The following is a 27,012-nucleotide window of genomic DNA, read 5'->3' as shown; positions in this document are numbered from 1 at the left end:
TCAAGGATTATCAGGATTTGCCTTGCAAGCAATAGCAAGCAGCTACATTGGCACTTCTGGGAGCATCCCATCAGGGCCCACGAAGTTGTTTATGCCCAGTTTATTTTCTGTAAGATGATCCTGTACCACTGATGGTATGTTGTCCTTGGACTAGGCTTTTCCTCTGAGCTGAGGGCCTGGGATTCCCACAGGAAGGCTTACCAGTAAAAAATGGGTAATGGAAGACGTTGAGACCTTTACCCATTTCTGTGTCCTTGATCAATGAGAATTCTGCTTGTAGAAATGCTTCTTGTTACCAGTTACATTCCTTACCAAATTCCTGATTGCGTCCATGCATGGTTGAACCATGGCTCTGTGTTCCTCCTGGGTCACCTGGTCCTGTTTTTACCTTTCTACTTCTTGTGCTTTAGTTTAGTGGGGAGCTCCTTGTTCATCCATGAAAGTCTGCTGCCTTAACTATGTTTCCTGCTTGCTGGGATGGACCACTTCTGAGCTTGAAGAAGGTAATCCTTGAAACCTGATTTTTGTACCTGAAGTTGAATTTTTCTTGTAAGGTTAAACCCTAATTTTTGCAATCACTAATCCTAGCTGTGCTGGGGAGCATTTCTGAAAAGCTGGACAAGGACATCAGCAACTGGGTAATAACAGGAATAACAGGCATTTGGGTATGTAGACTATGTATCTTTCAGGAATAATTGAAATTGCTACCAAAATTTCTCATTTATTTCCATGAGCACAGAATCAGGAAGTGGATTATTCTTGTGGTTCATGAGATCATTGTACCATTCAGAGAAGAATCAATCTATGCTACACCTGTGGGAATGGTAGCAAGGGAAGAAGATGAAGCCTGTAAGCTCTTTTTGGGCATAGTAAAAAATTATCATTTAAACTAATCTTAACTATTTAGAGTTTAGCCCTTCCTGAAAAAGCTATCAAGGATTTAATAGAAAATAAAAGCTTTTCTATTGCATTTGTAACCATACACTAGTAATTAGAAAACAAAAATGAACTTGATATGGAATCCCATATGAAAGCCTGAAATGCCTCCCTCTAAAAAGGAAAAATTTTCTCTTAAACTATCTGGACTTTCTCAGTAACTGCAGGGTAGCCAAAGAGATTTTACTTTGCTAGGTTTTTATGTAAGTAGTCTCTTATAGGCATGTAGTTATTAATGATGTTTAATTAGTTACTGCCAGGATCGAGGTCCTAACGAAATTTTTATTTTCAAGCAATTTAAGAGGCTAGTGCTGATGCAGTCATTTCTTTAAGCAGAATATCTTCATTTTAGAGCAAACTTATAGAAACCTTATCTGCAATACACCCCTGTTTTTCCATCAAACTTAAAATTTCTTATGTACATCTACATAAATATGCTTATGTCCCTTTTCCAAATTCTTTTTCTAAAAAGTGTTTCTCTAACAGAAGCCCAGCAGTTCTTCACAAAACAAGTGCTTTCATCTGTTATTGGTCTTTAGTGTTTCCCTCAGCAAAAAAAAATACTCAGAGATATGTTTTATGTATTGGTTCTTAGCAAGAAGTGGTTTAGATCAATGGTAATTTTGAATTGTCAAGGTACCAAAGAGAGGCATAGCTATGGCGTTTTAGTAGTCGATGGCTTTTCTGTGTTCTACTAATATTAGGAAGTGAACTTCATGGGATGTTTTTTCTTTTTGATGGAACAGCAGTTCCTAGTAAACAAGCAAGTTCAGCAATATATATTTTGTTCTCTCTCTGTATCATCTGTGTGTTTGCCACTTTGGCATATTTAGTGAGTTACACAAACTAAAAGAGCATTCAGTAATTTAAAAAATATTATTAAATCATTTATCTCTGGAGTTTTAAGCAGAATTCTTTGTCATCTCCAAAAAGATAATGCTTTAAAGTTAGTTAAAGTTTTGGGCTGAAAACTCGAATACCTGGTTTCATGTTAATAAATACAATTGTGATTTACATAGTGTCAAATTTCAGCAGTTGCGGTTACAAATACAAATTTTGAGGAGGATTAATAAAATGGGAGGAAAGTTGTGGAAGTTTACAGAGCAGAGGGCATTTTCTGCAAGGCTCTGGAGCCAGGAATCCCTGTAGCTTGTATTTTTCTGCCTCACGGTGGGAACTGAGTAATGAAGTCGTTCACCCAAAGCTGGAAGATGGGATCAATGCCATCCGGGGAGAGCCCCCTCTGGGGACTACAATGGCATCAGAAGGCAGCTCTTCAGCCATTTCACACATGGGAGGAGGTGAGGGGCTTTCCCTCAGAGATGCCCACCACACGACATGGCATTCATGTTGAGCTGTGGGTGGGAGGAGTTGAGCCTAATTGATCAGTAGTTGTTGACCTGGCATGTTCCATATATAGGCATAACACCATTTGGTACTTAATTGTCTAGCATCAAACAGCTCCCTTGAACTGCAGATCTGAGGCACAGCTCAAAGAATAATTCCATTTGCCTGCGACAAGCCAGGGACTGGCTGACAGAACAAGTAGTATTAGCGAGGGTGGAGACTGCCAGCATCAATAATGATTATATGTGCTGCTTCTGCCTGTGATGAGCTGCCAGCTTGTAAATGCTGAACAATTGAGTGACCTTGGACAAACCGGTCCCAATAATGATACAGCATTTGTTTTAATATGAAAGTGACAAGAAGGAAAAGATCACAGTGTGTCTCTCTTTCATGCAATCCCTCATCTCCAAAATGGATGCATCTCATGTGAGTTTAATAATTTGTTTCATATGCAAAGCCTCTTTCTCTGGTATTAAGAAGATCTTCATTTCAAAGCTTAGGAAATTTAAAGATGACTGGAAGCTGGAGTCAAGAAAGGAAGATAGTTCTTATACCTGCAGTGGCTGTCACCTGCTTAGAGATAATAAAAATTCTTTCTGAGAGTTAAACCTGTGCTTTCTCTCAGCTTAGGTACCTGCAAGATTTCTGTCTTTGGGAGCAGTGGCAGCCTGTCCCCTTGCAGGGATGAGGCCTGGCCATGGCTGTCCTGAGGCATTGCATGTTGTTGCCCCTGGCCCATGTGTGGCAAGAGGTGTGGGATGAAAGTGGCTGCCTTGGCACAGCATGCCCCCCAGTGCTGGCATGCCTGGCCTGAGCATCCAGAGAGCTCAGTGGGGCCCCATGCCACAAGTGGGCTCTCCCTCCTGCCCCATCCTTCTCCTGGTACCTCCTCTGAAGGCTTGGCAGCCCCTCAGCAGGCTGGGAGTTGGTGTTCTCCAAAAGGATCTCCATGGCTTTCTTTGGCATCCTCTGCCAAGTGCTGCCTCCTGAGAGAGGGAGCTGTTCTCCTGGGAGCTGGGCACCCCAGGGCTCTGTGCACCTTCAATACCCCCAGGACCAGGGTGCCAGTCCTGCAGTGTCATGGTGCTCTCTGGGCATCTCCAAGCCCTGGCAGCAGATCCCAGGCCCTGCTCCTAGCATAGGTGTCCTGTGGCAACAGGTTCTGGTGAAATTAATTCTTTTCTTTAATGATTTAGAAGAGTTGGAGGTGAGTGAAAGGGGGAGCGTGGAAATAAAAAGGGTGTAAAATAGAGCCTGAGAACCTTATAAATAGGAATTTTTAAATTGAGGGTATTGATAGCAATTCAATAATTGAATAACATCATAGGCATTTAAAAGCAATATATTTTTATGCTGTGTTAAGTGGTTTTAAAGATATATTTTGCTGTCCTTTTCATAAATTAGTCTTGATAATATCTTCCTGTTCATGGAAGCAGAAAGTCTCAAAATCTGTCTCTTGGCATTTTGCCATTTTGTGGCGGTAATAGATCATTCTCTTCTGATGGGAAGAGTTTTGAATAAATGTCGGCTTGACAAGCAGCTGTGTGAAACAGACTGATCCAGCCTCTGTCTTTGGGTCAAATACTCACTGTCTCTGCTGCAAACAAAATATTAAAACTAAAGAGATGAAGTCCAATGGGGTGTATTCAGTTAGCATGGAAGAATTTCAAAACATTTTGAAGGAGGGATCTGCATCTCAGCATCACAGAGGATATGGAAAAATGTTCTTGCTGGTTACTGCAGGAGAGCTTTACATCTGTGGAGGATCCTGTCAGCTTTAATAGGCTCTGAATACATTACTGACTAACCTGGCTTACAAGCAGCTGGCATTAAAGTGCTGATGCCCCTGACACCCTCCTTCATCTCTTCTGTGCCTGTAGATGAAGAGACAAAGTCTGCAGGAAAGTAATACCAGCATAGCCAAAAAGCCAAAAGAGCTGAGCAGTATATCGATGTGTTTATTTTATCTGAGTATTTTCAGATAAAATTACAAACATATCACACGTACCCAGAATGTTATCCATAAAGAGTTGTGGAAATGAGGGGGAAAAAAGAACTGTATGAGATGTGGGAAACAAATTAATCCTTTGTAACAGAGCTCATCATATGTTATAAGAAAGTGTGGTATGACTTGAGTCAAAGCTTGGGAGTTTCAGAAGAAAATAAGCACTACAGTTGCTGTCTCTGACTATTGAACAAAGCGAGCCTTCAAGGTTCAGCTTTTAGTCAGAAATAATCAACATGCTGTCTTGCTACCAACACTTCTTGTTATCTGCTCTGATAAAGAAGGATCTAAGTTTTTATATTAGATCACATACTGAACTTGACAGCATCATTCTGATAAAGAAAGAAAAAAGGGAAGAGCTGTAAGGAGTACGTTTGGCAGGACTCACGTTGTCAAGTCCTCAAAAAGAAAGGTTTTTATTTTTTTGATTGATTGATTGGTCTGACCTTATAGGTGAGTCAAGTCTCTGCAGCACCATAAAACTAATTTTTCTGACCCTTCAATTTATAGTACTTTCCTTTTTCCTTTTCTCTTCTGTGTCTAAGATAGGTGAAATGATTCAACACAGCTTCTACTGATCCTAAAAATTCTGTGATTCATCATGGATGACTTCAGGATGTTAATCAATTTATTTCTTGCGTGATCAGATATAGAGAAGGAAAGAAGTGCTTGAGCCATCATTTCTTTACTTATCAATTTATTTATTTCTTCTCCAGCTTTACAAGGGGTATTTTAATCCTGTGAAACTTTTATCTTCCGATGGCATGTGAGAGAGTAGAACTGTCTGGGACATTAGAGAGTCTCTCTTTAGATCAAAATGTAGGCTTTTCTATCACTTCTCAACACTGCGTGGAATTTTTTGTATCAGAATAACTAGGAAGAAATTAAGAAAAACGGACAGAACGCAATATTGTTACAAAGACTTGAGAGCAAGAGATGTCACATAAGCTTCCTCGTACTCTGGAGAGTGTGGTTGTCAAAGTATGATGAGAAGACAAGAAAAAGGAAAATTGCTAATTGCTGTAAAAAAACCTCCCAGGCCAGTTCCAAACTGCTGAAGTTTGAGCAGCTTGCTGAAGGGGGACTTGCAGTGTAGCTGTCACTGCTGCTTTGTCTCTCCTGGGAGTTTAAGGTCACTGCCTCCCATTGCCATAAAAGGCCAGCTCATCCTGCATCTTCTGACCTCCCTTCATAGTTTGTGTTGATGTCTTCTCCTTTGAGAAGGCTCTCTGGTGAGAGTTACAACAGGTATTATAATGAAAGGGGAAAGGGTTTAGAAGCCGTATCACAGTCCAAGCTAATACTATGTGATAAATGCTTCATCTGATCCTGTTGTCACTTTTGGTCACCCTAGAATAAAGTAACACACTATGGTTGATGTCCTTGCAGGTGCCTTTTGGTCTCACCAATTTAGTGAAATTTCACTGTTGAAAATTTACTGCTCAGTAAATTCAAACCATTTATAAGAAATATTGAAGATGTTCTTGAACTCTTAAAAATTATTGAGGAGTTTCATGGAAGAATGCTACTGAGTACTAGTAAAAGATGTTGCAGATGGGAACCCACAAAATTGTGGGACTGTTATTGCTCTTGTGAAAGGAAACAGGGCTGAGTGTTTGCATATTGTTTCCCCTTTATCCTACCATATCCAAGAAGGCAGAAGGGTTTTGGAGAGGTAAATTAATATACCAGCTCTGCATGAAATGCCAGCCACACTAATGTTTGGTACGTACAGCCTTTGAATGCATGCCATGCATTTAAATTTACACCTCTTAGTTATACAAGTTTTCCTGTTGGATTTGCAGTCAAATGTTTGAACAGTTTGATTATTCACTCCACTTCTAATTGGTCTAAAATTTGCTGTTTGAATTAGGCGTCTTCTCTCTCCTGCAAAGTACCTCAGCAGGGTGATGGAATTCTTGTAGGACTGTCACCTGGGTATGTAAGACTACCAGAACTGTGGTGAGGCCAGAAAGGTTGAGTCAATAAAATATTAGAGAGTGTGGGTCAAGAGAAGCATAAGAAGCTTGGGCAGCCTGAGACAGCCATTCTGGTTTGTTCATTTCAGATAAGAATATCTGTTGCACTTAATAAATGAAATAGACTAAATAATAATAATCTTTAATAGGTGTAAGTAATTTCAACTGCAAGCCAGGGCTTCTGACTGGTCAGCTAGAGGCTCCAAACCAAGACAGCGTTTTCTACAAGGGTGTCTTGTTTGCCACTGCAGCCATTCAAGTTATCTCATGTATTAAGCATCTTTCAAGAAGGAAAAAAAAAAAAAGAAAAATATGAACATATTTTATCAATTTTTGTCATTCAAGGCTAAGGTATGAAAAGAGATCCTTTGCTGTGAGTATGGCATTTGCATATCTCGTGTTGTGCCGCACCTCTGTGTGACCAAAGATCGTGGAGCTAAGCGTGTGCCAACTTTCTTTGCCAACAGTACTAACCCTCAGTGCCTGTGAGGCATAATGGCCATACACAATGTGAGTCATTTCTGAGGGCTTTCTTTTCATGGTGCTTTAAATAAGAAGTTCTTTTTGTGGTCATTTACAATAGCAAGACTGCACTTGGTGGGGCAAGAATGAAAAGGAAAGTAATAAGGATTATCTGTGTCCTTCTTTCCTTCAATTGATTATCTCCTGAATATTTCCATTTACAAATAAAGGCATTGTAGATGTCTTTGTAAAATAGGCTGCATAAAAGAAAGAAATGCATGGTAGGTAATACTGAATAACAAAAGCCACAAGAAGAGCTGTTGTATCTGTTGTTTTCCTTCATTTGCCCTGATAGTCTTCTTTAACATTGTAAAATCTGAATCTCATAGAACAGTCTGAAGAGCAGTAGCTACTATTAACACTTTGGTGGATCTAAGAAAAAGCATTCCAAAAACTGAGAGCTCCAAAGAAACCAGGGAAGTAAGATTTTTTTTTTTGTTATGGGTAGTGACAAACTAGAGTGTGAAGCCCCTCGAGGGAAGACATAAGTGAATTTGGGCCCCTCCACATCTCATGAGTGTTGTAGCTTCATACCTACCTTGTAGGAAGGAAACCTTTGCTGTTTTGCCTTTTCCTTGTTACCTAAAAATGGAATTTTGTGAACAGTGCCTTGAACTGGACCTTCATTTCTAAAGCATTGCTGTTGTAAAAAATACTTGAAACGGAAACGATGAGGAAAGTGGCTTTTTTCAAGCTATTTGTTTACAGCTTAACTGCAAAGTCCTTTGTTTGACAGAGCTGCCCAGCATCTACTCCTTTCCCCTTCCTTCTGCAGAGCTCATAATGTAATGGGTTGCCATGGGAAGAGGCCAGGGCTTCCTCAGTGCATGCTGCCTTGCTTTTTTTCCCTGTCAGGGGTTCCCTCTGTGTTGGCAGCACTCATCCCTCACTGGTGCCTTGCTCGCATCAGTGTTTTCTTTTAACTTGCCCAAGTCTCTCTTCAGAGGCAGTTCCCGAGGTCACCGTGGAGCTGGATTTACAGCAAGTGGTGCACATAGGAATTGCTCATGTCTTCAATACTTCAACTCTTCTAAACTGAATCTGAAGTACGGATTGTGACTGATTTATGGCTCTACTGCTTATTGAAGCTGATATAAGGCCAAGAGATTTTTTTTTTTTTTCACAAGCACACTACCTACAGTCTTTATAACTAAGCAAAAACTGCAATAAATTACTTTATCATATCAACATTTTCTACCTTAGATTTCTCTTCTAGTCTTCTGTTTAGTAGATCTACTCATTGAACTTACAATTGAGTAAAATACCTATTCCATGCTTGCAAAATTACAAATGTTCAGTCTTGATCCAGCACACTTCCTTATTGCTAATCAGCCCCTTGACAGAGACCACTCAATCTTCTAGATACAGTGGGTTTCAGAAGCTCAGAGGAATGAACAGTGTAATAAAAACCTCCCAAAAGTTGATTTATGTCAGCCAACACTGCAGGACATTCTGCTTATAAAAAAACCTGGTGCTGTTTTACAGAGCAATTCCTGAGCATCCCCCAGCAATGGCTATACTGTAAGAAGTACTGGCATTTCGCTTTTATTGCATGAACTCTTGAGAAGTGAGTCTGGAACTATACCATCATTGCTGAAACCTGTGTGTTGAGAGTGTGTAACACTGTGCCAAAGTAGCCACTTTTTGCTCTCAGTTTTTCCTTTCGCTATCTGTGGAATGTTTTGTGTGTTCGCAAACTCAGCACTGAACTTGAAGAGGTCTGTGCCTGCCACGTGCGGTCAGAAAAGACAGCTGCAGGAGGGAAGGTGTGTTGGTGGGTCACCTTTTGGTCCTCAAAAGAACAGTGACTGATGTAAAGCAGGCTTCATGCTGTGACCTCAGGGCAGGTTATATGTAAACTATAGGTCTCTCTTGTGGTGTTAGTATAGATAATTGTTAAAACAACATTAGCCTGATCAAAAAGCCTCGGAGAAGACCTGGTGGGATTCAGTTTAGCATGAGGGTCCAGAATTCAGATGAATTTTTATTATTCATTTTATTTGCTTTATTACCTTTGTTTCATTAATGATACCCTTTCTTCCATGGTAATTATCATTATTATTATTGCTATTATTACAGTACCAGCAGAGACCTAGTCTGAGAATGCAAAACAAATAGCAAAGCATCCTTTAAGGCTATTAAAAATATTAATAACAATAAATTAAAAATTTCACTAAGAAAAATATTGTTCTTTTCAGAAAAAAAAGATAGAAATTCTTTTACTAATTTCCTGTATTCCTGAATTTTACAAATTGAGAATGAGGAAATTGAGTGATTTTTTTTTTTGTTCCATCACTATTCAGCATCATGCTTTAAGATTTGTTCTCTGGAAACTTTTCTTTCAGTGTATTGTGATTCTTATAATTAAACAAACTTGTGGTATTCTCTGTTTCGTTGTGATGGGAAGGTTCTGTGGAGCCTTAGAAAGAGCAGGATAAAAAGGCTGCACAAAAGCAGGGATGGAGCCTCCCTCTACTTCATATATTGGCAGGAAAAGCCTTGGGTCATAGATTGTCAGAGAAAAAGAGGAAAGGCATCCAACCAAAATTACAAGTAAGGTAAAAGCTGTGCAGAAATCAATATGCTGCAGTGAACACTAAAGTATTTCACTAACAGAGAGATTCCAAAAATGTTATGTTAAATGTTTTGCTAATACAAAACCTGTAGGAAGGTGGAGTCAAACCAAGGGGTACTGAGGTGTGAGTTCTGGGCACAACGTTGGCCATTCTTCTTCTTCACCTAATGCAGGCAGGGTGAGCTTTGAAGCAGAACTGATTTATATCCTAGCAAGGCTTTAGATTAGGATCTGTCATCTTAGGAAGGAAAAGAAGGAAGCTGTCAGGGTTTTCAGAATATTTCAAAGGGTTCTTTTGATGCCGAGGGAAAAATTTCCTCCTACAACTCCCACCCCCCAATATTTGGATTTTTCTTTATATTCAGTCTGTTTTTGGTGCAAGTTGTTTGTATCCATTGGTCTGCACCTTCCCTCAGGGGAAAACGAAAACAAACTACTCACAAAACTGTGAAGATGTTAGAAAATCATGATACTATCAAATAGTAGGTGTCTGGATCTTATAGGAAAGTTATTTTTTGGAAGAATTCGACTTTACTGCAGATCTGATTATAGTATCAGTTTAGCTGAGCAGATGACAAAGATTCTCCTCCAGCTATCTTGCAGTGATTAGAAAGTTGCTCCTGACTTGAATAAGTAAGTTAAAAATTAATAAATAATTGTTGATGCAAAATCAGGGTCAAATCAGTCTTATTGCCTTGAAAACATAAGACTTACTGCCTCATCTCACATTTTCTAAATTCCCTTTATATAGCTGTGAGACAAAGAAAGAGCTTTATGCTCTGCCTTGTATTAGCAGACTAAATGTGGAGAGTTAAAAATTCCAGGGAACAAGCAGCAGTTAAGCTTCCCCATGCTGACTTCAAGGAATTGTATACAGCAGGCTCCATTAAACAAAGGACAGAGACATTTCATAATAAAGAAGAAAACAGACCTGGATGTAACATTCAGGTTTCTAACAGCTGCCAGGAGAATTCATGTGCTTTTATAGTACAAGCTTCTCTTGCATTTTGTCCTTACGATGACAGAATCATATGCAGAAGTTATTCTGCTGGACTGAGAAAAACCTTGGGAGATAAAGCCTTTAGAGGTAAAATGTGAGTATCACATAAATACATACTTTTAGGGGTGATTCTGCTGTTCTCACAGAAATCTCTGTGGGCTCATGTCATCCAGCACTCTGGAGGTACAGTAGGAATGCTGCTTCCATGAGGTGTGCAAGGCACTCTGCCTTTTTGAGAGAGACTCCCCAGTCATCTTTTATGTTGCTGGTTTTATGGTTTGAAAAGTAATCTTGAAATTATTACCTCTGCTGAGAGTAAGGCATGGCCACATGGAAGGAAAGAAAGGATGAACAGAAATACCCTCAAACAGTAAATTAAATGTATCTTACATTTTTAAGCTTCTTTGAATTCTTAGATAGCTATTAGTCTAAGAAGCAGTTAACTGAAATTTAATTGTACCTGTAATTAAAATATTTATACTAGAATTGGGTCAGGCAGCTGGCATGTACAACTTCCCTGCTTTCATGCAACTCCCAAAATGTTTTTCTTTTAAAGGCAAAATATTCCTCATTATGTTGTTTGGAAATTAGGAGCTGCTTCTTTCAGAATGCACTGCTCATTTCATTTAGAACAGAGACTTCGAACTCCCCTCACTGTGTGAAAACAGAGCTTGAATTAGCTGCTCTAAAGAAGTGGGAGATGGGGCATCAAAGAGCCTTCTGTTCATTAAGATAAACACTGAATATGTGTTTCATGTTTGGTTTCAGTATAACATTCTGAATAGAGGATTAAGCAGTTGCTTCCCACAGTCCTAAACTATTGAGATGGTGTGGGAGAAGGAGGAGAATAAAAGGATTTAGGCTATTATGCAAAGAATTAGTGTTGAGAGAGTAAAAGGTCCCCCTATTACCCATTGAATTCTGCATGGATTTAGCTGTGTTGAGAGTGTAACACAGCTCTCTATGTTGGACACACAGAAAGTACATAATTAGGTTTCAGGAGTCCAGCTAAAGTTTCAATCTGGACACTGATCTTGTGATATGGATCCTTGCCAGTTGATTATGTACTTTCAAAACATATTATGTACTTTTCAGGAAAAAAAACCCACATTGTTTCATAACCAAAATTTTCTTTTTATGTAATTCTTTTTGTTACCTCTTAACTTTGGAAATAAGCCTGCATTATTTTTTTTTTTTTGAGGTACCAATGACAACTGGGGACACAGATTTTACCCTTCTTGCTCTCAAATGCAGTCACATTAGCTGCAGAAACATTCATGATCCACCCCACTTTGTGTTCCCCAAAATAATTTTTATTACACTTGTTTTATAGATCAAGTTGATTGAACTGGTCATGTGAGTCAGAGTGAGAGAGGAGTTTGCAATCTGTCCATGCCTTGTGCCTTTTCTGTGAGTGTGGATGATAGATTTTTTTATTAATTGGAGGGTGAGCCATTTATAGTGGTTTATTTTGGATTAAATGAATGAGATTTTGGTAACAGTTATGACCAATATTTCAGTTTTTTACATCAGAGGAGCTTTTTTCTGTTGGCATCAAGGAAGTGTTAATGTATTAATTGTAATGTTCAAGTTCCGAGTGGTTTTTCTACCCCTAGTTCTGTTTTAGAAACTGTTTAGTTTTTTTAATTCAGTTTGATTCTGTTAGACAACCCATAAGGAAATGTTCATATCTTGAGATTTTTTTAAATATATATATATTTTGTTTACTTCAATGTAACTGATGAGAAATTACATACCTTTTTCATATTTTTTTTCCTGTAGGCATCTGCTACTCCTCACTCTGGGAAACAGCCAGTAGCTAGATTTGGTCTTTCTTAGTGCAACTGTTCTCATAATTTAAGGGAAAAAACTCACCAGGAGTGAGCATATTTAATTTTGATTTTTATTTTTTATAAATGTAGAAGCTCTACCAAGCTGATTTATTATATTTTCTTCTCTTCATTTTCTTTTCTTGTATTCTATTTTTAACATTTCAGGGTTGCACTTTGGGGGCAGGGAGTTGGATTGTCTTAAGAATATTTCATCTTTGCAGCATTTTATTTAAAACAGGAGTGCTAAAGAATAGCAGTGGTTAGAATACATTGTTTAATGTGGTTTTAAGCTGAAACTCTCAAATTCACCAAAAATTAGCAAGTTCATCCTCAAGAGGTTTTTTAGTGGGAAGAATAACACTAAATAGGTGACAGACCTCAGTCAGAGACCTCCAGTCCTATGCAGAAAAGAACACCAAAGAAACCTCAGAAATTAATCCTAATGTATGCTTCTTGAAGGAAGTGAAGGAAGGACTCCAAATGTTTGACAGGATTTCCAGGTTTCATGGCTTCATTAGCACATTGACTCACTGGTCCTGCATGGTGATCTGCCTCATTTGGGATTCAGCAGAAGGTGGTACATCATGGTTTCACTCCCTGCTGATTGGTTTGCTGAGATTTCAGCTCATTATTTCTCTGCCTTGCATCTATCTATTAGGTGATGCTGACAGATAGTGAATCACATTGATCTTTCTCTTATCCAAACATATATGTGAGCTTGGATTTACTGGAGTGATAGAAAATTCGTCCCCCTTAAACCTCAATTTCTGTAGCTTTTTCACACTGAGTTAGAACAATAACTGAATTTGTTTTATATCTCTCATCTTCCTTATCTCCAGTATTTAGCTTCTCATAATAAGAGAGACAAAAAATGTATTTGAATGCAGATCACAGAGGTTTCTGAGTACAGCCTGAAAACCTTAAGCACCAGATCTTTCATTCTAGAGGCTCCTTTCCAGTCTCTGTTTTATCTTTATTTATTCAAAATCTTCAAAATCTTTTATAGGTGTTGACATATGCTTATTTGTCTACAACTCTTTCAGGAAGAGCTAACATTTGAACATTTGGGCTGCTGAAATCCTGGTTCTTTCGGAAAGGAGATAATATGCCATTATATGTGTGCCATTATGTAATGCAAAACCAGGTCCATGCTAACTCAGAATCATTCTTTTCTGAATATTTATTGGACATCTGTATATCTCAGACTTATCTGATTAGATAAAATTCCACTGGAAAAAAAATATCTTACTCTATTTTGCACAGAATAAGCAGCTAACAACACAGAGGTTATGCAAATACAAGATGTTATCAGCAAGCAAGACAAGCAGTGGATTTCCTACACCATGATAACAATTGTGAATACTTTGAATGCACACAGTTTGTACCCTCTTGTAAGTGTGGCATAACTTCTCCTTCTGTTAAATATGACTTAACTGTCCCACAGTCTCTGTGGAAAGGCATATGCATACATGCAATTCCTGTGGAAGCGCTGACACTATAAATTTATCTGTGGGTTATTCATTGGAGTGGCACTCTGAATGTTCCATACTTGAACAGTATTATTTTCCATAAAAATACCCAGTCTGAGGTATAATTTGGTAGGTCTGAGATGGTGCTGACCTATCAGAATGCTGTAGTGTGCAAACATACATCAGCAATATGAGGTGTACCAACATCTCCACAGGTTTACTAGAATACTTTGGCAAGGAGGTTTGTACACAAAAGCAAGGGAGAAGCTTGCTCTGTCACTCTCTTCTGCTCAAAAAGTTTACCACGAAGTTCCTGATTGAGTGCAGGTTGTGGTCTGTGAGCATTCTCTGTGCTGAATGTGTTCCTACACAAATTACACACATCCAAATTACAGAATGCATAAATTGTTCATAATTTTAAAAAAAAATTTAGAAGCAACTAGAGGCAATTCCCCTTAATGAAATAACGCAGATGTAGGGAATAAAAACACTAAACTGAGAAAAATTCAGGGCACTTGAGTCTTTCCTAGCACCTTCTTGAGGTGAAGTATCGATGATTTTTCTGAATTGTAAGTCTTACAAAAGGCTTATAATGTGTTACTACTTTTATTCTCAAACAGAGATTTGTTTTGGCTTTTATTTTCTCTTCCTTACATACTCACTCCTAGAAGGGAGATGAGGTAAGCACTTTATTTATATAATACACAGTACAGATAATTTTGTTGAACAAAATAAAAATAAATCACAGCTATTTTCTGAATAGATCCCTTTTTCTGTCAGAATAAATTTCAGATTGTTGGCAGTTTTTCCACAAGGTTTTCTGTGACATCAGGCCTAATTACCACCTATTCTGCTGCTTAAAAATATGGGACCCTGGCAACACAGCTTCCTTTGTCCAATCACACGGCAGAAAGGCAACTGCAGGCTATTGCATTTGGATTTGTCAGAATAAATAATTAAAAGGCTCATCAGCTTTTCGCTAATGAACAAGGAAATGTGATTAAGAAACTTTAAAAGAAAATAGCTGAAAACAATATAGAAATGATAGCAAGGATGATTGCTGTGAATGAGTGACTGAAATTTCTGAATAAGTGATTTCTTCAACCAGGCACAAGGACAGTAGTTTAATCTTCTATTAAAAGATTCCTGTCAGTTTGGAAAAGCTCTGAATCAGGAGATTAGACACATCTCAGAAGCTGACAAGGCAGTCACTTCTCTTAAGGCAGCTACTTTCTGGAAAATGCTCAGAAATAACTTTGTGTGTGTGTGGTTTTGGTTTCCTTTTTTGCTGTTTCAAGACTCTTAACTTCTACCCAGCAATGACTAGGACATTTCTGACTAGTCAATCCTTATTCTCAGAGACTCTAAAAATACAAATCATCTTTCAGACCAAAATGTTCTAGAGATGCTTACCAAGTTTACTGTGGCTAACATCTAGAAATTGCGCTGATTCACTTCTGGCATGCTTCCTTGCAAGTGCTTTGCATGTTAGTGTCCAATTAAATATCTTATTCCTCTTTATTATTCTTCAGCACCAAAAAAATGTGTTTGTACCTTGTATCTAATCTGTGACTCTGCTTTTAATGTATGACCTCCCAGCTTATCTAAAGGAAATAGCACATAATAGAGAAACTCAAAAAAAAGCTAAATAACAGATGCTGCTGCAGTTCTTCTGCATGCCAGGAGAAACGTGTCTTACTTTTTTCCTTTATATACATTTATAAATTACACTGTCTTTTTATTAATAAAGGCAGAAAAGTCAACAAGATTATGAATTTTCAAGTGTGGAACTTTGCAAACACTCAGATATAAAAGTAATATGCACAGAAGTAAGTGTGAGATTCATAGTTACAAAGATTAATAAGAAAAGGTAAAATAAAATGTGAAACATGCTCACGAGCCTCAAATAGGGTACTCAGCATTACAGAAAACACTCTGGGTCCAAACCCCGGAAAGAAAAATACTCTGCTACCTCAAGAGGTCTTTGCTGATTCTTTACCTGTTTTTACTCTTTCCACATGGTTTAGACCCACCATAGTGCAGTTCACAGTTGCATAATAGAAGTTCCTTCAATAGGTTCATCTAGCAAAGACACAACCTCTCCTCAAAGAGCAGAGATTTTGGAGATCTTCATCTGTCAGGAATTCTCTGCAGATCTTTTTCCAGACTGCACAGTGTAGCAAAAAAAAAAAAAAAAAAAATTACTCTTTATGCTTTTCCCAAGCCAAGAATTCACACTGCCCTCTTTCTCCTACATAAAGAAGTCTTGGAAGAATAATTCTTCATTATTCCAGTAAATTCCTTGTAAAAGGACTTTTTTTTTTATTTTGTCGTTACATTTAGAATTTTATTATTTTTATCTCAGACATAACAGGTTGTTTTCTGTGCGGTGTTCCCATGACTTCCAGACTTAGGTCTGGAGAAAAACTTGTTTTTCAATTAATTTGCACCAGAACATCTTAGTTTTAAGTATAGACTGGAAGTATAAATCTTGTCATTCCTGTAAACAATTTGAGTGAAACTTTAGCTTTCTACAGTAGATTAACTATAGATAAGTCCTTGGTGCAACACCACTTCTAAAACTTCTACATGAAGAAAGATTTGAAAATTGTATATGCATTTAAAGAAACACAGAACTATCAATTTTGTGCTAATTACCTCACACCACGCCATTCTGAAAAATAATCCTTTTTTTTTACATTGCCATAAAAATATTGCACCTGATACATATGTGCACTTTTCTTTTGCAGGTGGAATGGAGAAAATAAAGCAGCATACCTTTGCATTAGCTCACTACACCTACACTGTGCTGTCTAACTTGAAATATGCCAATGGGGCTCCTGTAGTCCGTATTTACAGTGACACAGATTTCAGCAATCCTGATGCCCAAGGTCCAATCATCAATTTTAATGTTCTCAATGAAAATGGACAAGTGCTCGGCTTTTCACAGGTATGTTTTACTCTTGTCTTAACTTGAGTTTATGGTTGTACTTTCATTTAAGCATGCTCACAATGAATTCTTTGTTCTAAAATAAATTTTTTATTCACAGTACTCCTTTCTGAGGTTTTGGGTTTGTTTCTCCATAGCTCTGCACCACAAACACACACCATTTTTAAAGCCACAGAAAAGAATCCAATAAATAGTGCTGGCACAATACAAAATACGTAATAGCCAGAGGCAATATCTTACAGATTTATTACTCCACAAATAGGAAGTTTGGAAGTAGGCTGTTTTAACAGGATACATTGACTAGGCAGTTTGATATTTTGCTGGCTTCCTTCTCTAGAGTACTAAAAATTGGGAATTGAAGAGCAAGTCTGGAAAAGCTGATAAAGAGACTGCCTTGGAGCTTTGACATGCACGTGAAATTAGATCTCAGAATATTGCAGTCACAAATGAAAGAGGAGTTCTCTTTTCCCTTAATTTGTAACAATTACATTCTTGTAATATTCCTGAGCAACCATGGAATAAAGTTGAATGATCAGTGTAAAGAGTGAGATTCAAGCTCAAGAAATTCCTAAATGCTGTCTTTCTGAGCTGCTTTTTGTAGCCTTTATCCATCAAGAACAGCAAGTATCTTTAAGATGAAGCTTCATTAGGCTTTTCTCCCTTCAGCAGAGAGTGACCATAACTGTGTGCATGGCTGTGCACCGTGTAGGCAGTGGGTCACTCAGGGGACACTTGCTCATCAGCAGAAGGCAGAGAAACCACAGTGCTCCTGTTTTGCTTGCTTCTTTTTTTTTTTTCCCTTGGCTTCCTGAAAGAATAAGACAATGAGGAGAACATGGAGACATGTCTAGAAGACTACAGGAAGAGATCCATTTCTCACTAGGGAGAACAGAAATGAAGCATTTGTTTTGTTGATGCAAGTGTGGAGTTTTACATTTTTGTAAGGCATTTACCTGATGAACATAGGATGGCCAAATATAGAGTACTCAATAAGTTCTTCTTCATACACATCTTTTTTAACCAATGCTATCAAATAGCAGCAAATGTTCACCACATTTCATTTCAAAGCAGTCCACATTTTAGGAATTAATTAGTCATTTATCTAGCCTTCAATATTGTGTGACAATGTTCAGAAAAGATTGGAGATATTAACACAACTGGGTTTGTACAACTCCCCAAACACTTCAGTGTTGCTTATGTTTTTTGATTAAAATCAAAACCTTTCTTCTGATTTCATATTTTTACAACTTCTTAGTAAAATTGGCTGATCCATGTTTCACTTTTTAAAACTCAACCATATCCTCAAATTAAAAATTCTTTCATAGTCTTGTGAATCCATTGTGCCTGTTTGCTACGGTGCCTGCTCATAAAAAGCTTCTTTATTAATCTGTATCATCTGGATTGTGCTGTTCACCAGATTCTGAAGATTTCTATCATATGTGGAATGAAGAGCTATAAAATTTTCAAATGCATCCTAGTCTCATCTGCAATGCCTGTTAAAGTACTTTGTTTAATTAAAATAATGTGCAATTTAACGACTTTTAGAAATTATCAAGCACTACTTTTTCCAAAGCTATGATATATGTAGTATATATATATATAATTGGCTTCTTTATGGAATGGAATTCTTTCACAGACACCTTATAGAAGTTATGGGGGAGAAAAAACATTTGCTGCTTCTTTTTTATGATTGCAAAGAAAATACATACAACAGAAAGTAAGCTTCATCAAACTGACTATGTAATCTCTTTATACCTGCACACATGTCTAAATTTATATAGGTTTATTCAAATCAAAGTTAAATCCAATACTTTTGTTAATTGTTTGGAAGTGAAATAATGGCCTCTAATTTAGTGGTGTCTATGGGCTACACTGCATGTGGATTTACAGGGCAGTCTCCACATGCAATCCAGTGGAGTAAGCAGAACATAGTTTCAGAAGGCTCCCAGAAAACGTTTTGGGGAATTTTTGATGAAGGGAAAATTGGTTGTCATTTACCTACTATGAGTGGACATCAGTTAATGACTCGGGTTATCTTTGCATATTAAAAGAGAAAGAAAGGACCTAATGTCCTGTTCCATTATGGATGATATCCCATCTATAATGAATGACTTATAACCGGGCATCAAACCAATTCCATTTGCCTCTTTGACAGGCAATTGTTATGTGCCCATTGCCTATTGTAGGGCACAGTGTGACTAGGCATTAACATTTGGTAGCTTGAAAAGGACAATATGGCCAACTGAATCCAGAGAAAATATTGTGAGGAGGCTTGGAGCAGTTTATTTGGAACACTTGATATTGGCAAGAAAGACTTCATAAGTAGACACTGTCTTCAGAGGATACCAAGCTTACATTTAAGCCTCAAGATTTGCATAATTGGCATGATATTCAAAACTCTGAACTAAGCCCAAGATATTTAGCATGTGAAAGGCGTGTAGTGAAATACATGACATGTAATACCACTGCTGAAAAATGAGAACAGAGAAAAAAATTATGTCTTCCATCTGTGTAGTAATGGGGAAAGTAGTTATTCTTACCTGCTCATATGGTTGAAATCCATTTGTCAGCGTTATCAGCTTAATTACCAGAGCCAACACGACTGTGCCAGTAAACACAAACGCTCTTGAATTACATACATAGGGTCAATTGCACCAAGGGGGAACAGCCACAATCTCAGGTTCATCTTCGAGTAAAACCTTCATTGCAGCTCTGAAGAGCAAATGAAGGCATTTCATTAAAGTGAAAAACAAATAACCACATCATGATTGCATTCTCAGAAATAGTAACAATTTTTACAGCCTCCTGTCCCAATATAGATTTTATAGAATATTTGAATGTTAAGAAGTGATAGGGTAGGAGTGAAATAACTATGGAAGTTGGTTGAATTGCTATTGCTTTTTCATTTAAATGTTTCTTTGTGACTGTTGAAGGGTAATACTGTTGTAGAATATTATACTTGGAATAAATTTGTGCTGTATATCATGTATATATATCATCGGTTTAATTGACAGTTTAATTACTAGTTTAGAGTTTTTTGCTCCAAATGGTAATTAAAACAATTAAATAAGAGGGACTTGTGGACCCCAAACAACAATAGTCACTCAGAAGCTTTGGTTTTAATTTAGATTTTTCATGAAACATTTCTTTATCTAGGAATTAAACTACTACCATTTTGAAATTTCCATAAACCTCTCATCTTTGAGCACTAAAACTGCATTAAATTTCCTTCTTTGAGCTGCACCACATACTCTCCATGAAAATTATTTCCTTCAGTAAAGCTGTCTCACAAACTACTATTGGTAGTAATTTGTTCTTGAAATCACTTGGGAGGAGACCTGTATTATTGTCACATAAGATGCCTGTCCTCTGCAGTAGCACCTCTGTCATTTTGTTTAATGTTTGTTTGCACTGCAGCATCAAAAAGTCCCTGCTGTGATCAGGGGTTGAGTTATGATGACTACTTGACAGGTCCAGGACATAAAGATGGCCTTTTTGCCAAATGGCTTCTTCATATATAGTTGTCTAGTCAAGAATGGATAATTCCCCAGCATTAGAGTTTTTGCTGCTAATGAAGTGTGGATGGATGACAGACTGGTAATTTGGAAAGGTGTGAAAGTGCAGGGGTAGAGATGAAGGACCTCTGCAGGATAGAAGCAGAAGAGTCGACATTAAAGCAGCACACTGCCAATCTTCTGCCTCCTTGTGAGGCTACCAGAAAAAGAGAAGCAATCAGCCCTAAACTTTAAAGAGGGCTTGTGATGTAACAAAAGATGGTGCTACACATTTATATCTGGTGCTGAGCTAATGCAGCAAACTCTTTGCACAGAGAATCATCAGCTCATTCATTAACAATGAATATCTGCAGCTTTCAGCATATATGAATGTCATGTGTTCTGCCATCCCCAAGTCCTTTCCAGCCTCTTGAACACTGACAGCAATGACTCAGCTTCAGTTTGCATCCTTGCCATCTTTTTTTTTTCAGCAAAAACTTGCATAGGACTCTATGAAGTCCAACCTGATTTGAATGTCAAAGAAATGGAAACAGTCATAAGAGAACAACATAGATTTGAAACAACAATCATATACACAAAAAAGTGAATTTCTTATAAACTGGGTCAAAGTGCAAATGTCGTATGTTCTCTTCACACTTGCAGATGTGAAGAAACATCACCATCTCTGCTCTGGGAGACCTTTTATGCTAATATAATTTATGAAATCTTCTCTTTGTTTTGATAAAGAGATGAGATCTGTGAAATTCTCGTTGTATATTCAGTAGATAATTTCAGAGTGATTTTATAATCTCTTCACATTTTATTCTGTAAACTCAGTTTGGAAGCCAGAAGAAGGTAAAGAGGTGACAGATGGCCAGATGGAAGTTTACCTGAAATATTGGTTGAATTGTATGCACTGAGGAGCTCTTGCCCAGCCACGACTTTCAGTTCAGTGTTGTTCTAGTAGTGAAAAATTCCTGTACCAAACTTTTTCTTTTTCCACTCTGATTTTCTGAGACAATATTTTTTTTCTCCTCCTGTGCGTAATAGAGCCAGTAATGGGCTTTAAAAAGTGAGCAAACCATCATGGCTGTCTTTTGAAAAATGATCACCATTTCACATTTCAGCTGTGGATTTCCAGCATCCATCCCTACTCTGCTTTTTCATCACTCCTTAGCTTGGAGCCTGAACCTAAAGCACAAGTAACTTGCTGTGATATGCTCACCTCCAAAAGTTCCCTTAGTCTACATATGTGCTTGCCATGTCCCCTAAAGATCCTGTCGGGAAGGGAATGAGCATCAGTCCATTAGCAGTCTCAGCCTTCTTGCCTACCACTTCACACTTGTGTGTGATAGACAAACTGCTATAACAGGAATAGCTGCCAGAGACAGAGAATGTAAACATTTTGGTTTGCCTAAGGAAGGCTCTTCTGCAGTGTTGCATATGAATGAGTTTTGCCTCTTGAGACTGAGAACCCTGCTCACATATATTATAATCAGTTTTGCCTAGGAGCATACATTAGCATGTCCTGGCTCACCCTCATCCATCCAGATAGAGTGAAGGGAGGTCTAGACTTTGAGTTGACTTTCTTCACCCACTTCTCAATTAAAAGGGAAAAAAATCAACATTTCTCAAGAGACAACTTCTAGTGTGCATCCCTTCAGTCTAAATCTATAAAACAGTTTGATGACCACTTTCCTCCATCTCAGCCACCTTAAATTAATGTAAAGTAAGGATTGACTTAATGACCCACTGGGTTTTTCCTTTTCTCCCTTGCTTTCTATCATTCAGTAGTGAAGACCAATGTCTTCCATTGGAATGTGTGGCCTCAAATCACTTACATCCAACCACTCACTGTACACAGCTAGCAGAAAGAGGCTACCCGTACTCTGGTAGCCTCTTTCTGCTAGCTGTGTATGTTAGGAGTATAATCTTTAGTTCCAGATCACAGAATACTCTGAGTTGGAAAGGACCTGCAAGGATCATCAAGTCCAACCCTAAGTAAATGGTCCATACAGGATAAAACCCACAACCTTGGTGTTATTAGCATCTTGCTTGAAGAAGGCAAAATCAGAATGAAGCTCCCCCAGTAAACAAAGTTTCATTTTCCTTTTAATCTAATTTTTCCTTCTGTATCCAAAGCATTCTATGTTAGTGAATTTTCTCATAAGCAGCTTAGCAGCCGAGCTAAATTCAACCCTGTGATTTGAGATGTAGAGGGAGAAAAATATACCTTAGAATTGCATGGTCATCTTTACTTAAACCTTTCTTATCAGAGGCAATTTGTTCTGGGACTTCATTAAAGCAAGAAACAAATAACCACACCATAATACACTCTCAAAGATGGCAGTAATTTTTACATTTTACATACAGTACAACGTTCAGTACTGCAAAATATTTCCTAGTATTTAAACTAAATTTCTCTCACTGCAGAATGACTCCATTATTACATGTATTGGGCAAAGAAAGAGACACCAGTTTGGGCAGAAAAGCAGAAATAGAGGATTTCAGAAATCCAAGACAGGGAAAGAATTGGAAAAGAAGCATGAAGCAGTGTTGTATGGGTGAGGTGTGACGAGGGAAGAGACAGAGCACTGTATGCAGGTAGAACTTATTCCATCTGCTTGTATTTGGACAGGTCTGCAAACAAAAGTAACACAGGACAAAGTGGTATGAGGCAGGATGGGAAATGCACAAAGATGTAGCTGCTCTAGGTAAATATCATGGTGATAGCCAGTTCTGGAAGTGCTTTCATACTGTAAGTACACTGCTTTGGTTTCACAACGTTCTCTTTTTAAAGCTTCCTGTTCCTTTAGTAATATCTTAAGGAATTGTTCAGCTGGACTTAGATTAGGAACCAGAACCTGGTAACAGCCAGGTGAAATGCCCTCCCTCTGCTGTAGGCTTTCAGTGTCACCTTGAGGGATTCAATGCCTTATCTTCCCAATTTACACTCACCTCACAGGAGTGGAGAGAAAATATGTTAAACAATGTCAAATCTTCAGATATCAAGTGGCGGATGCATTTGTATATACACACAGCTGGTTCAATACATATTCATATCACTGCTTATCGTTACCTTATAAAAGGGACCAGGCAATACCTGAAGTGGGTTGAGTTCTTAAAGTAATTGCTGTTTGTGTCTTAGACAATATTTTTAGTTTTACTGGAAGATCATCTCCAGCCCACTGTACACATGGTGTACAGAATTAGAGCAATGGCAACATGTGAATTACAGGAGTGAGAAAAAAAATGGGCTAGAGCATTTCCCATGCACAGGAAGTTGATACCAAATCATTTGGATCAGACTGACCAGAGCCTGGTACTACTTGTCAGTACTTGTCTGGAAATTCATACCACATCCCTGCAGGAGAAAGTGGACAGTGAGGGGGGAAATCTCCGACTACATTTAACCTATTTGAAATAAATCTTCATAGAAAGTTATTAATCAAGACATTTTTGTTGCTCTTTATATTTAGTCTTTTTAGTGTTTTTTCCCCATCTATTTCTTTTTACTTCCATGTAAAACAATCATTCAGTTTTGTAAGTGCAGCATTTTTTCATCTGGGCCACAGAAAATGGAAATCCAGCAATTTTTAATTCCAGCTAAGAATGGCTTTGCAGAAATGGTCATATGACTCTGAGCTAGTTACACTAATGCTTTTAGAAGCATAACCACTCATTATATTAATTTTGATGACTCAGGGAAAGAAAAATGTTCTCTAACTTGCTTAATGGGGTTTTTGGCCATCTTCCCAACAGCTACCTAAAAATTGCTGAGTTGATTACTCACTATTGATTTTAGCTATGGATTTAGCCATTGATTTCAGGAAGCCAGGAATGGCAGATGGACCTGCACAATAGAATGCAAACAAGATTATAAGGACAAAAAGATTGTTGTGAAGATTCCTGTTGAACATATACTGATTTCCTTGGTTCCAGTTAATTTCCAATTGTGTTGTGGATGTCTTGGACCAGGAAGATAGCAGCAATGCAGTAAACCACACTGGCATGTCAATAAATGGCACCTTGTTTCTTCAAACTGGCAAGAAATCATTACAATCTGGATCTTTGCTTTTGTGACATGGCCCTGGGTGCTCAAAGACAACCCTTGCAAAAAGGAGCTCACAATGTAGGAGGCAGCTTCATTGATTTAGGTCAGAACATAATCATAATAGTTGATCACTGACTGAACATAAGGAGGTGCTGTACTTCAGAGGCTCAATGTGGGAAATGCAAATCTGGTTAGTAGGTAATGAAACTCTCTTCCTGCTGAGGTAGTAGTGGCAGAGTACAGGCTGAGTTCTTTCTGTTTTATCTCATTGCAGGGGGACAAAGACACGTGTGAGTTAGTGTGCCTGAAATTGCCTACTATTAAACTGCACATCAGAGCTGATCAAGGTTAGAAAGCCTCATGAAGACTAGACTGAAGGTGTTGTCTGACACTGTTTCTCTGGAGTGTCCTTGCACGTTGCTAAGGAAACGAAAAGAGATAAAAGAAAGATGCTCATAGTTGTTCAGATGAAAGAATCCAAGATGAATGAGGGAGGCTAAACATTTTCTGTTTGGTAACAGGGCCAAACTGTGACTCTGAACTACAGACCTTGTCACATGGGAGAAATGTGGAAAAACCCCACATGGTACCAGGAAAAGAACTGCACTTTTGAGAGCTTACACTGGATTCCCTGTCCTTGATCTTGGTAAAAGCAGATCAGCTGCCTTTGAATGCATGCAGTGTCTAGTTTCAGTCTATCATCTGAAGCCTTTCAAGACAAAAAGAGATTGGCCCCACCTTCCCTGTTACTCTGCTTCCTTGTTTGCATCCTCCTGCCCCCACATCCCTCTTCCCCACCACACCACTGTATAGGATCCTGTGACCCTAGCTAAAGTAACATGGGAATTTGACCCCACAACCTCCCTATGTTCTATTATCCCATTTTCAGGGGTTAAATACAGACAGAAGAGGATTTAAGAGCCTTAAATAGGAAATGGTGGAGAAGATTTTGACTGTGACATGAATTAAACCTATGTCACTGAACTTTCAGTAGCATGCACTGCACATTTTTATTCCTAGGCATTGTTTCCACTTGTATATGTCTGCTACATTCCCCTTTATCCCTCTTGATATTAGTTATAGCTTAGTTGATATTGATTTGATATTAGTTATAGCTTAGTCTTCTGTGTAGTTTTCCTCTGGCTTCAACATTTCTGACTAGCAGCAATTTGACTGAAAGCCTTTAGCCTACAAAATACCTGGGGATGCTCAATAGGATGGATAGATACAGATGGTTTTCTATGACTCACAAGAGGATGCTTTGTTGAAGTCAGTTATGAAGCCACTGAGGGCTTGAGTTCCTTTGCTTTGCTTTCTTCCTGAAATCTATCCTTTCCCTGATATCATTTTAGTGAACCAGGTTTTCATTGTCAGTGAATGCAGTTTGAACTGGAGGGGAAAAACCCCCCAAAAAAAACAGAAGAGAAGGTGTCATTGGTTGGAGAGACCTGTGGTCATTAAGGCACCAAATCAAAAAAAGAAAACCAAGATGTTTATGTTACTCATCAGTCTGTTCTGTTTCAAATAGCAGGATTCAAATTCACTTGCATAACCAGCAAGAAAGAAAAAAAACCAGTTGAAAAAAATGTTAGGTCATCCATTAACAAGACTGTGTTTCATTGTTTCATTTCGTTTTTATAGCCACCCTATCCCCAAGGAATCTTCTAGATTCTGGTTGTCAGAAATGTAAAATTATTGTTACTCCTTTATGCATGAAGAACCTGCAGTTCACTATGTGTATGCCATCTCCTAAGTGAGAATTCCTGCAGAGTGACAAACCACATATTTTGAATTATGTCAATATTTCCAGCTTGCTTCTCTCCCATGCAATCTTACCTGCTATTTGACTGTCTTTAAAACTAGCTGAGAAAATTATCACATCGGCTGTAAAGTTCCTGATAAGACAGCATTTATACTGAACAAGTATATTCAGGACACTGAACTTGACAATATTAATACATTTCAATATCTCTGTCTAATACTTCACTGTCTTCTACCAAAGGGATTTTGGTCAAAATGATGAATGGATGAAGACTAAGAAGATATATACGTCCTCTTTTTGGTTAATTTAAACCACTGTCAACAACTAGAGAGGCAAAAAGGAGAGGATGAGATTACTCAATACTGAGAATCTGCCCACATAGAAATTATTTCTCTGAGATGGAAAAAAAATGCCTTTGTTGTAGAAAACTATGCAGTTAAAATAGTTAATGATACTGTAACTCAAGTAAAATTCCTCCTTCTCCCCCCTACCCCCACACTAAATGGTTTGGAAACAAGTGCTGATTTTTTTTTTCCTTCTGACCTACTTCTTATTAAATTGTATTTAACAAGATTAAGTATGCATTTGCATCAGCAACAGCGTTTCACAGTCAAATGCTGGATGACAGAAAGAGCTAGCTTACTTTCTCTCCAATTCCATGCCATGAATCAGTGAATTAATTTACCAGTGGATGTGGAGAACAGCATCTTGAAGCCTGTTTTATAACCAGCCATCAGTGGTATGCAATGAAATTCTTGTAATGAGCAAATCCATCAGACAGACAAACTGCTCTGGTTTGGGCATTGGCATTGTAGAAAGCAGAATGAGAAGTCCTAATCCCAATTCCTGAAGGACAGTACTTACCAGTATTGAATTATATGATTTTTTTTTTCAGAACACTTCATGATGTGTTATAAAAAGTTGGTTTATTCATGTGAATAATTCTTGTGATAACTTACACAAATAAGTACTTGCTTGAATAACAACTACAGAACTGCATCCTATGGGAATGACTTCAGCAGGGTTTTATAAAGCATTCATCATTCTTGGTGAAAGTGTTAGACTTAGTTGATTAGGAATAATACAC

At 38.0% G+C, this 27,012-nt stretch overlaps 1 protein-coding gene across 1 annotated transcript in view; it reads left to right on the top strand.

The window, feature by feature from the left end:
* MOCOS (molybdenum cofactor sulfurase) overlaps positions 1-27,012 on the top strand; it is a 206,364-nt gene that overhangs the window by 139,838 nt on the left and 39,514 nt on the right. The window contains exon 6 of the mRNA XM_064703449.1: positions 16,416-16,615. Coding sequence (XP_064559519.1) covers positions 16,416-16,615 — 200 coding nt within the window. The remainder of the gene's footprint in view (positions 1-16,415; positions 16,616-27,012) is intronic.

This window comes from Zonotrichia leucophrys, chromosome 2, assembly GCF_028769735.1.
Source record: "Zonotrichia leucophrys gambelii isolate GWCS_2022_RI chromosome 2, RI_Zleu_2.0, whole genome shotgun sequence".
Lineage (NCBI taxonomy): Eukaryota > Metazoa > Chordata > Aves > Passeriformes > Passerellidae > Zonotrichia > Zonotrichia leucophrys.
Note: the sequence above shows the minus strand (reverse complement) of the source record. Positions and strands in the feature narration are given on the sequence as shown.